Below are 15,187 nucleotides of genomic sequence, written 5' to 3'. Positions count from 1 at the left end.
TTTCCTTTTCTCTCTATCTATCTCTCTCTCTCTCTCTCTCTCTCTCTCTCTCTCTCTCTCTGTCTGCCTTTTGCACGGAGCGTGCGCGTATACGCTGCGAAAGGGGTGAGAAAAGCCATCGTAGACGGGAGGAGACGACGAGGCTTTTCATCGGTTCTCTCGACGGGACAACGACGAAAGAAGAGCGGCTCTGACAGAGATTTATATTCGGCACATTTGAGCTCCGATGAGCCGTCCGCCATCTTTAAAGCATTTCTACGACTCATTGAATCTTACGTGTAAAGAAAATGCAAGAAGAGCAAGAGCTTCGTCGGGCAGACGAAGGGAGGTTGATCCGATGAAATATAAGAAATGATAATAGTGATAATGATAATAATAATAGTAGTAGTAGTTTAGTAAAGGTAGTAGTAGGAGTAGTAATAATAATAATAATAGTAGCAATAGTAGTAGTAGTAGTAATAGTAGTAGTAGTAGTAGTAGTAGTAGTAGTAGTAGTAGTAGTAGTAGTAGTAGTAGTAGTAGTAGTAGTAGTAGTAGTAGCCTCGAACCGAGCACAGGAACGAATAGAAAAGTAGTGGGGATGCGAGACGGCCGGGGTTTTCGCGCCGACGCGGCGTCGAGGTCGGCGGAGCGCGCGACCTCGAAGCGACGACGCACCATCGTCGAAAGCGGAGAGGAGCGTCGACGCCGGCGGAACGAGAGGAACGGGAACGCGAGGAAGGGAGGATGGACACAAACGGCGCGGCGCGGTGCCGGGATTTTCGGCGGAGCGCGTAAAGGCGCCGCCGCCGCCACCGCCGCCGCCGGCAGGCTAGAAGAGGGTGGAGAGAGAGAGAGAGAGAGAGAAAGGGGCTGGGGGAATCGAGCTTCCGGCTTCGTGGCACGTTACGCGGGAGTAACGCGGCGCAAGCTCGGCATCATTGATTTAACGCGCGTTTCGTGTCTTCTTCTACGCGAAGGAAGACGTTCGTAGGACGCGAGAGGTGACATCGTCTTACGCCTCCCGCCACGTTGCTCAATGCATCTCTCTCCCTCTCTCTCTCTCTCTTTCTCTTTCTTCTTTTACTCTCTTGCTAGAGGGAGAACGTGTGCTCCCGGGACCGACGCTCGTTTGACTACGCCCCGTTACCATACATCTCTCCAGTTTTCTCTCTCTCTTTCTCTCTGTCTATCTTTCTCTTTCTGTAGACCTTTTAGTCTTACCCTTTCTCATCCCCGTCCTTTCTCTCTTTCACCGAGCGGATTTGCGAGAGAAAAAAGATTCCGATCTCGCGGGACACGCTCTTTTCAGATTTATTGTCTCACCGTAGAGGCATCGCGTGCCCCCTCGCGGTGACCGACGTTTCTACCATTAATCGCCTTAACACGCACGGCCAATGTGTCTAGTCCACCTACGAGGATAATTAACGTCGAGGCTAGGGGGGTAGAATCTCTTTCTTATTTTTTTGCAACAATTCGTCGTGGTCAGTAGAATGATACGTTACGGGGAGTTGTGTAAATGTTTAGAAGTAACAAAGTCGAGATTGAAAAGAATAAGATACGATTATGATTTTACAGATGTTTGCTCTTTACTTACGTAACACTTTACATTTTGTGGCGTTTCATAGAACTAAGCGAACGTGCAATGCAAAAGAAACAACGTTTGCATATTCCGTTGCATTCGTTGGACGTGGAGCATTAACGGATTATGCGTCTCACGTAGTACCTACGCGTATCGTGCACACGCAAGCTGCTTTTCGAAAAAATATATCTGCAATGGTTTCGTTTGCATTCGGACGATAGTCACGAGCTTATTTACTCAAAAATCGTTTTTTTTTCTTTTTTTTTTTTTCTTTCATTCCTTCGGAAGAGAAGAGAAAGTTTTCTTAAGGAGGCGTAAAATTGATAAACAATTATCGTGCATGAAATTGATAATGTGTGATGAAAGAAATCTCAAGCTCGGACAGTTAACCGCATGACACGCAGTGTGACGTAATGAGCCCTCCGTTTCTCGGATTAAACAATCGCTGGTAATCTTTGTGGAAGAGAAACAGGAGACAAAGATAATGAATTCTCTTACCATCCCCTTTTGTCCCCTCCCTCTTTCTCCTTCCTTCCGATATCGCGTCTCATGCATGGTGGCACGTTTAACGAGCGTTGCTCGAAATTTTGCTATAAAATTATGGAAGGTAATGCGTTAACGCGTATACATCCCTTCCATCGTTTTGGGCCTCGAAATATCCTTGGCCCTCGCTTCCGAGCATTCTGTCGGCAACCCGCAGACGCACACGTTCCAACCCCCAACCCCCGCGATTCCCTTTCCACACAAACGCAGCTCCAGAAAGCGGGACGGTATCGAGCGAACCACGCCGGAAAATCATAACGATTGTTTCGGCCAGGCGACCGAGGCCTCTCTCTCTCTCTCTCTCTTTCTCTTTACGTATCTACTTCCATCGTTCTTGTTTCTTCCTTTCTACGGCTCGACGACGTCTTCTTCCTCATCTCCCCACTTTACAACTCGTCTCTATCTTTCTTTTCTCTTCCTTTTTCTTCCATCGAGAGAGAAGTCGAAAAGCCTTGTACACGTCTCATCTTTGATCCTGTCAACCGAACAAACTACTTCCCGAATAATTATGATACTGGAAATTCGATAACTCGGAAAGAATTCCAATGGATCTTCCCTCTTCCAATTGAACTTTCGTCTACGTGATATTTTTTAACAATTTCTATAGTAACGTGACAAAGAGTTGGAAAAAAAATTATTCAAATTTAACGTAGTTACGTGATCATTCAAAATGTCTTCGCGTAGACGTAAGAAATGATCTTCTTCTCGTGAAAATATCCTGAAAGAAATACCTCCATTAGGATGTTCGACGAATCTACGACGTAGATTCGAATTCTCGATAGAAATCACACCGCGGAAGAATGATATATAAGAAACCCATTCCCTCTTTCCATTCCTTTTTCTCATCTCTTGGCGAACTTCGCAGACACATATGTATTTCCTTGGCTCTCCGCGAGAAAATGAAATTCCAGAAGTCTTCTCTATGATTTCTTAAGACGACGTCTTCCTAATAACCCTGGCGCCTTTTGTTTTTTTTTTTCTTTTTCTTTTTCTTTTCATATCTTTTATTATCCATCATCGACTTTCGTTTCTTTAAGGAGAAAGATATGAGACGTCGAAGAAGAAGAAAATAAAAGAAGTAAAGAATTTAATCGACACGCGTTTTCTTTTTTCCAAAGAGTTTATTTTTAGAGAGAGAAAAAAGAAAAAAAGAAAAGAAAAAATGCAGAAAAAAATCTTGTTAAGTACATAAAACGTGTTTTAAAGTACACTAAGGACGACGAGCTCGAGTACGTCGTCTAACATAGCGTTGGCATTGCGATGATAAAAATATATCGTAATCTCTTTTCGTCGTCTTGTCGTTACTAAAACAGCGTTAAAGCTACGAATAGAGGATAAATATTACTGCTACTCTTCGTTCTGCAGATCTCGATCGCATTATTATCTACGCGGGCAAGATATAAGGCACATACATTTCTATCTTTTTTTTCTTTCTTTCTTTGAACGCATCAAATATTCTACTATGTACAACGTCCGTCCCCCATCACTGTATTAGAATAATGAATCTAAACGTGCAAAGTAGTATCGGACGAGCTAAACATTTAAATAATCGCACTTATGAAAATAAAAGCGTACGCGTACGCTCGCACGCCTATACGTGCACGCATATGCAAAGATACATACGATTAGCACGTACGTAAACTGAATATGTATGTGGTGTGTATATACAAAAAAAAAAGAAAAAAAAAAAAAAGAGAACGAAGATGTAGAAAAAAGGGAAAAAAGAAAACAGAACACGTGCACGTACGGGCGTTCTCGCGCATAATTTTACGTCGCATAATGCGATCGCTAATACATATATATTTTTTATTTACAGTTGTTGTCCTGCCATTTTGTATGTAAAATATTTCGATATGAACGTTAGGATAAATTATCCGTTCGTTTTGTCTGCATGTGTGTATATATATATATACACATACACGTATCTTTTTATTCCGGCACAAGAACTCAAATCGTGAATTCGATGTGAATTTTAATCTTGTATGTTGCATCGAAACAAAAAAAATATATATATATACATATCAAATATAAAAAAGGTGTAAATAGAGTATATATAAAGTAATCTCTCGATAAAAATGTCGATAGAATAAATCCAACGTTTGAAAATCTTTAATATAAATGAATGAGGATGTACGATACCTGTTTCTCCTCGACGATATAACGTGACGTACAAAATTGGGGTTTACCTTGGAAAGCAAACGTTGATTAAAACTATTGAGAAAATTAGTCGAGATGATTACTATAAAAATATAATAAAAAGTTTTCTCTTCGAATATAAAAACGTTGATCGTATCAAAAGAGAAAGAATACTGTGTTAAACGTAGTCCATCTACGTCGTGATATTTATAGATCTAAAATATAACTATATGCTATATAATTCTGCGCGTCTTTACAATACGAATCACTCTTCATTATTATCTCTTATACATTATACGTAAATCGCTTTTCAACACGTTAATTTGTTATCAGATCTAACTATTATTGCCCAAAGGACGGATACAATATAAATTAGATTTATAAATGATGCTTCCAAACGAAATTTCGAATAAAAGGAACAGATATGTTTTAAGACACAGCGCATTTATTTTGGACGGCGTTCGACGATAAAACGTATCTCAAATTATATTTACAACTTATTACGATTTATATAATCAAATATTCACAAGAGGAGAGAGAGAGAGAGAGAGAGAGAGAGAGAGAGAGAGAGAGAAAGAGAGCATACGTATTGTCCAACACATGAAAAAGAGATCTTTCGTCGAAGCTTTAATCGAATTTGTCCGTTGATTTACATGCACCAGCGTTACTCTAACGTAGAAGCAACAATACTAATGTATGATTAACTTCGTTACATTAATAACGTCACTTGTGCATGCGACGATAGAATTTGAAGAATTTCTTTTAAACGTGATAAATTGTTTAATTTAGGCAATTAACGTGTTGATTCTGATATGTCTAAGTTGTTTAACTTATCGTATTATATTCTACACGATCAAGAAGAGAGGAAAAAAAGAAAAAGAAAAAAAAAAAAAAACTACCCTGATACGATTTCATGGAAGAACCTTGCGTATCGGTAAAAGCTGCCTATTTCTTTTTTTCTTCTTTTTTTTCTTTCTTTAAATTCAACGTGAACTTGGTCGAAGAAAGAACGATATTTCAGAAGGAACACATTAAAGGGAAGTTCATAGTGGTTGCTCGTTAGGCGGTGATCCTTGATGCAAGGGTGCTGGCTCGTTACGGGGAGCGTTCACGTCGATTCCAACGGAGTCCTCGTTGTTATGGTCGTTGCCGTTGTTGTTCTGGCCGTTTAGAAAGGAGGTCATTTCCATCGACGATTGCTGTCCGCTCTGTTCAGAAACATGCGTGTTCGTTGCTTCGTTTCAGATCTAGAGCGTGTAAGTTAACGTACGTGTATGGTGCTCGGAAAAACAAAGAAGGAAGAACGACTCTCTCCGATAGAGAAGGTAGATGATACAAAGTAGAAGAAGAAAAAGAAGATTAGTGGATAGAGAGGTCGAGTTTTTCTTTGGTTTCATTGATCGATGCGATAAAAAGTATAAGAGAGTTAAGGATATTTCTTTTTCTTTTTGTAAAATTAGTATAAATACGGAGGTAATGTTGAAAGAACGAGTTTAGGATGTCCTTAAAAAGGAATAAAAGGGATCGTAAAATGAATGTTTCTCCGAAAGAAAATTCTTGTAATAATATTAAATAAAGATACCGACCTTAGGCTGGATCATATCGTCGGAAGCATCGAGACCGGCCAATGGATTCGACGTTATGTTAATTTTAGAGTCGGTCACACCTCCGTTCGTTACTCTTCCGTTTGCTATTGGCTTCCCTGTTACACGAACAATATATATATATATATATATATATATATATATATATATATATATATGTAGATACGCGTGTGTAGTATATGCGCGTACACAAATATACGTGATTAAGGACGACAAAGCGTTCTCGTATATATAGTTGTGAAACAAGAAAGACAAGAAAATAGAGGTAAAACGTACCTTCGCTTTGAGAGGATTCACGACTCTGTTTGATCTTGGTCCTCTTGTAAACCACCGCAATAGCCGCGATGCTGACCAAGAGAATGGATCCACCAAAGACGCCGCCGATAATTGCGTACATGTTGGCATTCTTGTCGCTCGCTGTTGGCTTTAACTTGTTCTCAGCTACGACTTGCTGAACTGCTTGCTCGACCGGAGCCTTTTTCGTCTTCTGTCTTAAGATTTTGGAAAATTCCGAAGCGGCGTCTACGGAGAAGCTTTGTACTTTAAATTCGTACGTGGTGTCCGGTTGTAAATGAGATATCGTTATGTTCGTAGAATTTTTTCCCTCGACCGTAGTCTTCACGTAATCCCCGGCGGATGTGGAGGCACGATGATAAACGTAAAAGCCATCGATGTCCATTGATTTGTCAAGATTTTGCCAAAGGAGCAAGACTTCGTTGTGATTCAAAGCCTCGGTATTCGTCAGCAAAGGGATCGGCATCTTATTGCTTTCGAAACCACCGTCACGATTCAAATGAAAACGCACCGAATTTGGGCTCAGTTTGTTGTCGTTGTTCGAATAAACCGCAGCTATTCTAAATCTATAAGTATTATCGGGCTGCAAGTCCGTCACTTCGAAGGAACGCACGTGATTAGGTATCTCCGTATTCGCCGTCATCCACTTGCCCTGTTTACCGTTCATCTTTTGACCAAGTTGACGGTATTGAACCTTAAAGAATTCTATCGGAAGACCCTTGTTCTCCGGTACAGACCATCTAACCATGACGGAAACGTCCGAGAGTCGAGTAACGTTCGGCTGATTCGGCGGAACCAGTACCGCTAGAAGCAGAAAAGAAAAATGGGAATATTTTACGATAGATATGATACGAATTTGATATTTGTTACGATAATTACCGGTCCCTTTACGTTTTCCTTCTTTGCTTCTTCTCCTACCTCCGCCCCTGGTATGTTTGTGCCTAGAGGATCCAGGAAGGCCATATTCCGGTCTAGACTCGGATATACCACTTACATGCTGTTTTGGATTGACCCTCAACAAGTTGTAGCCGGTATCGGAACCATACTCGTTACTGGCAACGCACTGGACTATACCGGCGTGCTTTTTCTCAACCTCCGATATGAGTAAGGTCGAACCACGAATCTCCAAGTTATTATCGGGCACCAAAGTTTCGCCGTTTATTAACCACTCGACCGTAGGTTCGGGTTGTCCGGTAACCGTACAGGACAATTCCAATTCGCCACCCTCGGAGAAGGTCGAAGCCTTTGGTGGTTTCACGATTCTAGGTTCCTCGGCAACTTTCAAAATGATCACAGATTTAAGTGGTTTATTGGCTACGCCATTGCTCCAAGCACAATCGTATTCGCCACGATCGGAAGGTTGCACGTTAATTATAGTTAAGCCAGCTTTCGTTTGTACGGATCTCGAAGGCAACGTACCACCCAGTCTGCTCCAAGTTACACGAGGGACCGGATAGCCCGCGGCAAAACACTCCATCGTAACGTTTTTGCCACGTAAAACGGTGTACTCGGTTTGGGGCTGTTTCGAGAAGTACGGTGCTTGGCGAGATGCGTTTGCATGAACGCTTAAGATAGTCATATGATTGCTCCTTAAGGTTTGAGACGTTATATAATTATTAGCCGTGCAATAATAATACGCCGAGTCGGAGGGTTTTGCATTTTCGATGGCTATCGTTCGACCGTTTATCAGTTCTACTTCTGGCATCAATTTGTCGTTCTTGTAAAATTGTACTATCGCCTCCGGGACGGAGTAAGGCACTGGACATGTTATAGGAACGGTATTACCAACCGGTACGCGTAATTCGATGTCACTCTTGTCGGAGAATTCATGCATGGTCGACAAAGTCAGACGAGCCGGATCGGACGCCAATCCACTGGAGCCTATGTAAAATGTTATTTTGTTCCTTTTTTTCATATCTATATACCTAAGTCTATATTTTAGTCCATGTAAAAGACTATCTCGTATCTCTTCTTCCGTCTTTATCGTCGTTACTCGTAAGAAGTATACTTGAATGGTTTTAGTTACCATAAAAAGCTACGCAGCGGTAGTCGCCTGCCTTCGACTTATCATCGAAACTGACAACGACAGCAGTCCTGGCTCCAGCACCCGCGTTCACCGTACGAGCTAGGGGCGTCCACTTGTCCGAGCCGAGAGGCCTGTGCCGCCATTGAAATCTTTCCGGTGGAAGATTGAGGTTGCACTCGAAATTCACGTCATCCCCCAACGGCGCGGCCAAAGGTTTTGGATGCCAATTGAAGGACATGCCCAGCTCCTGCCTCTGCCCTATAATCAATCAAGAAACAAGAGTTCCATCGATTTAGATCGAACAGAAACATCGACTTTCTCTATTTTACATAAATTAATGTAACAAATAATAACTTTTTCTTATCAAGTTTCTTTGATCTTTTTAGAAGATCTTTTTCATAAAACAAACAAGAAGAGACAAAGAAAAAAGAGATCAACCACCACGATATCGTGCTCGTGGAAAGATCGTCAAAGCAAAGGAAGCCTTCCTGGTAATGCGATCGCTAACGCTAACGCAAAAAACCAGTTGAACGAGTGTACGTTCAAAGGCCACCGAGATCCCGATATCGGCGAAGCACGTAGCAATCGCTTCCTGTCTATAAAATCATCCCACGTTGCGGAAATTTCGAAGCAAGCATTTTTCACGAACAGATACGAGAGACCGACAATGGAACGAAGTGCTATCGAATCCGGTGATCAGGGTGGTCACGGAACAGAACGTTCTCTCTCTCTCTCCCTCTCTCTCTCTCTCTCTCTCTCTCTCTCTCCCTCTCTACCTGGACCGATCTATCTTCCTGGGTATTCATCGTTCGACCATTGTCCTAGGATACTCGCGTAGGTGCACCAAAGTAACGCCTCTTCAAGGCCATAAACGCGATTCTATCCTCTCTTGCGCTTAGCATCACGCCACGAACAAATTATTATTTTTCCTTCAACGTAAAAAATAGATCGTTTTTAAATGACTGAAGATAAGGTAAAAGAAAGAAGAAAATTATATTTCGTTTTAAATCGAGTTGAGTTAAAGCTCGTTAAAATATAATATTTCGAGGTGACGAATTGGAATGAAAAGTGTTGAAAGTAGTAGAAGAAGAAGAAGAGGAAGAAGAGAGGAAGAAGAGAGGAAGAAGAGCTACGCAAGAGGAGAGTTAAGCAGGCTCGTTATTTAAAGCGTATCATACATCACTAAGACGGTGGTAGACGTAGACACTTTCAACGGCTAATAAAGCCTTAGAATTCGGCGAATGCTGCAAACTTGCTTTCAACTTTACATTCCGCATCCTCTAAGAGGCTTCACGAATTTCCTAAGGATGTCGTTATTTTCGCCAACCCGATTCTACGCCATGCCGGTGTCTTCTTTGGCTTGGTGTAATTAAACGAAGCTACTTTGGCAAGAACTTCCAGTGTTCCTCCAATTTCGTGATCCTCGTAAACATTTCTCGAATCGTCGGAGTTGAACGATTTAGATTCTCTATTTTGATGAAAACGTCGAAATAAAAGGAAATAAGTTTTAAGAGAGAACGGAATGAAAAAAAAAAGAAATAAAAAAAAAGGTAAACTCACCGTTTGCAGGATGCAACAAGGCGTAGACAAGAGCGGTGACGATGCCACGTAGGGTGAAGACGGATCCCATCTTGACGCATTCTGCAACGAACCAAGGATATAGAATAAGATTAGAGAAAGATAGTTGAAAATCTTCTCATCCCACTTTCCACTATCTTTTCCGAGGTAGCAGATTGGCGGAAGAGAGAGAGATAGAGAGAGAGAGAGAGAGAGAGAGAGAGAGAGAGAGAGAGAGAGGAGAAAGGCAGAGAGAGAGAGAGAGAGAGAGTGTGTCCCAGCAAAGGGACCCTCCTTGGGCCAAAGCCCGGCCTCTCACTAAAATTAATGCGAAACGCGCACGCGTTTAACTTTAGAACGAAGAGTTGACGTGAAAATAGACGCTATGCGCCTTCTTTGCACCCAAGACACGAGCTCGTTTCTTCCGACCGAGAGAAGATCCCGGTATAGCATAAATATACTATGTCGATATCGATAAGAACTAGGACGTGCATAGTTGTACTCCAATGTATTTTACCTTATTAACGATTACGATAATAATCGTTTGTTTACGAATTACATCATAACGCGCGATAGCCGGACGATTATGTAGTTAAAAATATTGTCTACGTATGCATACGCAAGCTCTATCTTCTAATAAGGATAGGAAAAAGTAACGCGATACTCTCTTGTCATTATTTCAACATTGATATCCTACGACGAAGTTTTCAAAGGACAAAGCAAAATACTATACTAAAGGGAGAGTTCGTGTAATACGAAAGTCGATATCACGAAATAAAGAAGAGTTGAAAATATCCATATTCGGTAAGGCAAGTCAGTCTTTCTCTCGTAAAGCACCCACGCGTGACACGACACGTAGGATCGACGCAATCGAACGATTCGCGACCTTGGCTTTTCCTTCGTTCTTATCATCGTCCATACTTATTCCATTGTTGAAAAACTTTTGCGAAACTATTTCAAGTTTGACACTATTCGCAAGTGTATGTGCGCTTTTGTATACGCTTATTCGAACAGACAGTTCTTAATTATCTGACATTATTTTTTGAACGATATCTTTTTCGAAATGTCGTAATCCTATCCAAGTAATCCTTTCTCAAAGGATTTCTCGGAAGATTCCGACGAGAACAACAACGATCTCCCCATCGCGATTTTCTTCCCGTTTCGTTTTACGATGCAGCATCGTCTTTTCGATGGACCTCGAAGCAGCTTATCCACGAAGAACGCGTAGGTAGACATACGGTAGGACAAGAGAGAGAGAGAGAGAGAGAGAGAAAGAAAACTTCGATGCCTTCTCTTCTATTCGCCCACGCGCCACCGATCATCGTGTTTATCGTTGCTCGGGAATCAGAAAAGAAGTCTTACCGCAAGAGTACATGGCTAAGATACCTATACCTATATTTATACCTATACCTATACTTAAACTTGTACCTATACCTATACCCATATCGTCTGAACGTTTTATAGAAAACGTTACATAGTAACACTCCTCCATGTGTTTCTTTTTAGTTCCATGAGAAATATATTCAAATAAATTCATAATATATAATAAGAACGCTGCATTTTTCGACTTCATTTCGTTCCCCACGGGACGAAAGAGGCTTAATACTTTTCAGAGTCTGCCATTTGTGACGAAAAAAGGGGAAGAAAAAAGTAAAGAATATGTGTATATATATATACACTAGAATGTAGTCAATGTATACGAAGAAGAAAGAAAGACTGGCGAAGACGCCTCGCGTGTAAACCAAGCGAAGAATGCTTTTGGGAGCGCGTTAACGGGGCCAGACGCAGAAATAATCTCGAATACTGGTTAAATGGTAGCAACTGAGGCTGGTGGGTACGTAACAGGTGAGAAGGACTCCAAAGAAGGCTCGGTCCCCGACATTGGCTCTCGTAAAAATAAAGAACTCGAATTCCAAAGCAGTGGTTGCCAAGCTCGTTCGAACGAAACGAGTGGAAGACGCGTTCTTCCTCCCCCTCCTTCTTTTCTATCCCTTCCTTATCCCTCCCCTTTTACAACCATCCCCTTCCTCTTTCAAACTCTGCACGAAGCGAGGCAACAACAGCCTCCGAGAGCACGATCTTCCGCGGTTCTCCCTACCTCTTCCTCCTTCGCCACCTCATCTTTCTCTTTCTCCTTTTCTTTTTCTTCTTCTCCTTTTTCTTTTTCTTTTTCTGTTTTCTGTTTCTTTTTCCTTCTCTTTTCTTTACTCGCAACCCTACATTGTCCGTAAGGACCTCGAATACCTTCGACAGAAAGGAACGAGGAGGCTCCTACAACCTGGATTATACGAGTAGTTTCTGGTTCGAATTCGAATAGATCGATAAAATACGGTACCACTCTCGTCATCCTTCGACGACGTATCGAATCTATCGGTGATACGTATCTTGCTTATTGCTACCTTATCGAATGGAAGATCGAAGGAGAGGAGAACCTGTTTCACGAGATCCGAAGACGAATGAATTTCTCTCCAACTAGCTCTGCTATTAGAGACAAACGGAGAAAAAGAAAGAAAAAGAGAGAGAGAGAGAGAGAGAGAGAGAGAGAGAGAGATGAAACGAATAGAAAAAAAAGTGGTCGAGGCTTCTCTATTATAATATAGTTGCGTATGTCGACGAGAATATGGCTGTTTGGGGGTTTCGTTTGGCCAGTTAAAATAGAAGACAATAGATGCGACAGTCAGTGGGAACCCGTTACCTTTACCGAGGCCAATCGTTCGAAACTTGAAGAGGGTTTCTCACTGACAATGAGTATCCTGTTGAGATAGCAGGGGGTGTGATTCATTTTCTACATTTAAGTCCTAACCAAAGCACGATAATGGACGCGTTCACAATGGACAGCTGAGGAGGCTGCGAGAAACGGTCATCTTTAACGAATCGCTAAGAAGTTTTTTTTCCCTTTTTCTTTTTTCTTTCTTTTTTTTCCTTTTTCTTTTCCCTCCCTTGCCTCATTCTCCTTCCATTTCTATCTTTCCTTTTAGTTACTTTTTACTTTCTTTTCTTCGCTTCGCCGAGCGAGAACACTTAACCTCGAGCGATAAAAGTCAACGGTGGAAAAAGTTGACGCGAATGAAATCGATGACTCACTACTATTCATATTCATCGATCTGTATCGTTGATATGGATCGTGTTGATCGAAGAATATAAATAAGAAGGGAAAAGTAAAACGAAAGAAATCTAAGCGGTTTATTAATACGAGATAATTAATAATTTTTCTTTTCAATCGCTTAATCGCGTAATACTTCGTACAGTTACGAAATTACGAGCAGGACTTTTTTCTTCATGCTCGTACTCGTTCGTTTCCTTTTCGTCGGATTAACGGATCAACGATCTATAATATTAGCCCGAGTAATCGATATGGGATCAGCAGGGATACGGTAGCGCATTTTAATACTTTCGTATTTCCTTATAGGTTAACACGGACGATGGTCTGCCGCGTGCCGATCCGAACCAATCCCTTCCAATGAACGCGAATTCACTCGTAAGAAAAAGAAAGACAGATAGATAGATAGATAGATAGATAGATAGATAGATACAAAGGAGAGAGAGAGAGAGAGAGAGAGAGAGAATGTGAGTACGGAGTAAGATAAAATCGAGACCGAACAACTCTCTAAGAAACTCTTTGATATTTCGAGTACGTAATATTTCATGTTGATTGAAACGTTTATACGTTCGCAATAACGAGAAAGGAAAGATCTTACAAAAAAAAGAAGAAAAAAAAATTACTTAAAACGTCGAATTTATCATTCTTTTTTTTTTCCTTTTTTATAACAACGTTCGTACATTTATAACATAATTATTGTATAATCTCCAACAATATTTATCAGATTTTCTAACGCTTTCCTTTTACGTTGTCAGTTTTGTTTCGATAATAGCACGTTTTGAATTAGAACGCAGGCGCGTCGGAAGAGGCGCGAAAACGTCAAATCCTTCGAACGTTTACACTTTCACAGAGAACGATAGCGCGAAAATGTTTAAGAATTAAAGGGCGCGCGCGTACAGAATACACAGGCACACACTTACATATATAAGCATACACACAACAAAGTATAGTAAGGCGCCGTGGTGATATTCACGCCGTCACGTCGTCGCCTCGTTTATACACGTTCTCTCTTTCTCTCTCTCTCTCTCTCTCTCTCTCTCTCTCTCTCTCCCTCTTTCTCTTTCTTTCTTTTTCTCAGCACGAGCAAGTACAGGTCCTGATCCGCGGAGGGCAGGTGTATGTACGTATTTACCTTCGTTCTCTCTCGCAATGATGAACCACCAGCTCGCATCTTATCTTCGACGTTCGAGGAAGAACGAACGAACGAACGAACGAACGAACGAACGAATGAACGAACGAACGAACGACAAACGATTGGATGCATCGCGTGAAACTTGTGCAACAGATTTTCGTCGCTTGTGTGTAGGTTAGAAACGACAAGGTAACGTAATAGTAGAATGATAGAAAGAGACAGATAGATAGATAGATAGGTAGGTAGGAAGATAAAGAAAAAGAGAGAGAGAGAGAGAGAGAGAGAGAGAATGAGAAAGAAATAAAAAGTAAGTATGAAGGGAGAAAAAAGATGACGAAAATGAAAGCAACGACGAGAGATGAAGGGTAGTGACAAAGGAATAATATAAATTTTAATAACTCACCCTTTTGAATCCTATTTTACTCGGTGCTTCGTTCGCGCGTTAAATCTCCTCTCTCTCTCTTTCTCTCTCTCTCACTTTCTCTCTCTTTTCTATACGACGAGACGCACCGACTCTTGGACGTTCCCCGCGAAAGAGATTGCTGTTCTCTTCTTCCCCTCCGTTTACGACGAACGGGGAACGACGTACGAGGGCCGGTATTTAACGTTTCACTTCATCTTTCGTAGAACGTAGAGCACGATCGCACTGTTAATGAAAATAGATATCTGAAGAAGTGGAAGGGAACGAGGTAACACACGAAGGGACGCGAGTAAGATCTCCCTCTATCTTTCTCTTTCTCTCTCTCGTGTCTCGGCTGCTTCGCCGCGACGTCCGCTTGGCGTCCGGCGCAACGTCCGCGACACTGGAATGCAGACCGACGAGTTTTCAGCCGAGACACGGCAACGAAGGGATGCCTGCCTGCCTGGTGCCTGCTTGCTTGCTTACTTGCCTGCTTACTTGCCTGCCTGCCTGTCTACCGGGCCGCTCGCTTCTCGCGTGCGATCATATCGCGCAGCGACATTTGCGCATTACGTCACCGGTCACGTGACTCCTCGAGCCGGTCTCCCACTTTCAAATATTTCCCGCGCTACGCGTAATTGCTTAGCAATCTATATCTATATGTACGTACGTGCGTACGTATCTATCTACTATCTTCTGTTCGTGCGCGCGTATCCACCCCAGCAGCAGATTATCAAATTCTTTTCATCGTACAATATAAAATTCTTTCGTTCTTCATTTAAACACCGAGCTCTAATATATCCTTCTCACATGGGTCAGGTACTTATCAAACTG

The 15,187-nt window shown here is 41.8% G+C and overlaps 1 protein-coding gene across 3 annotated transcripts; it reads right to left on the bottom strand.

Annotated features, from left to right (window-relative positions):
• Nucleotides 1-3,205: 3,205 nt before the first annotated feature.
• Nucleotides 3,206-15,041, bottom strand: LOC124426145 (interference hedgehog-like). Of its 3 annotated transcripts, XM_046967471.1 has the most exons (8): nucleotides 14,357-15,041; nucleotides 9,725-9,805; nucleotides 9,343-9,632; nucleotides 8,165-8,422; nucleotides 7,018-8,019; nucleotides 6,121-6,942; nucleotides 5,827-5,942; nucleotides 3,206-5,448 (listed from the first exon to the last, which is right to left on the bottom strand). In XM_046967471.1, the coding sequence occupies exons 4-8, from the start codon at nucleotides 8,400-8,402 to the stop codon at nucleotides 5,284-5,286; spliced, it is 2,343 nt and encodes a 780-aa protein (XP_046823427.1). In that variant the 5' UTR covers nucleotides 8,403-8,422; nucleotides 9,343-9,632; nucleotides 9,725-9,805; nucleotides 14,357-15,041; the 3' UTR covers nucleotides 3,206-5,283. The 3 variants fall into 3 exon arrangements, with proteins under 3 accessions (XP_046823427.1, XP_046823426.1, XP_046823428.1); XM_046967470.1 differs by lacking the exon at nucleotides 9,343-9,632; XM_046967472.1 differs by lacking the exon at nucleotides 9,343-9,632 and having other exon boundaries at nucleotides 5,307-5,487.
• Nucleotides 15,042-15,187: the final 146 nt, after the last annotated feature.

Source organism: Vespa crabro, chromosome 8 (genome assembly GCF_910589235.1).
Source record: "Vespa crabro chromosome 8, iyVesCrab1.2, whole genome shotgun sequence".
NCBI lineage: Eukaryota > Metazoa > Arthropoda > Insecta > Hymenoptera > Vespidae > Vespa > Vespa crabro.
Note: the sequence above shows the minus strand (reverse complement) of the source record. Positions and strands in the feature narration are given on the sequence as shown.

Excerpts from the sequence above, each read along its gene's own strand:
- LOC124426145 (XM_046967470.1), bottom strand. The coding sequence starts at position 9,794 with ATGGGATCCGTCTTCACCCTACGTGGCATCGTCACCGCTCTTGTCTAC. Across the intron at positions 8,423-9,724 it reads CTTGTTGCATCCTGCAAACG|GGCAGAGGCAGGAGCTGGGC; the intron begins GTGAGTTTACCT and ends GATTGATTATAG. Across the intron at positions 8,020-8,164 it reads CCGCTGCGTAGCTTTTTATG|GCTCCAGTGGATTGGCGTCC; the intron begins GTAACTAAAACC and ends CATTTTACATAG.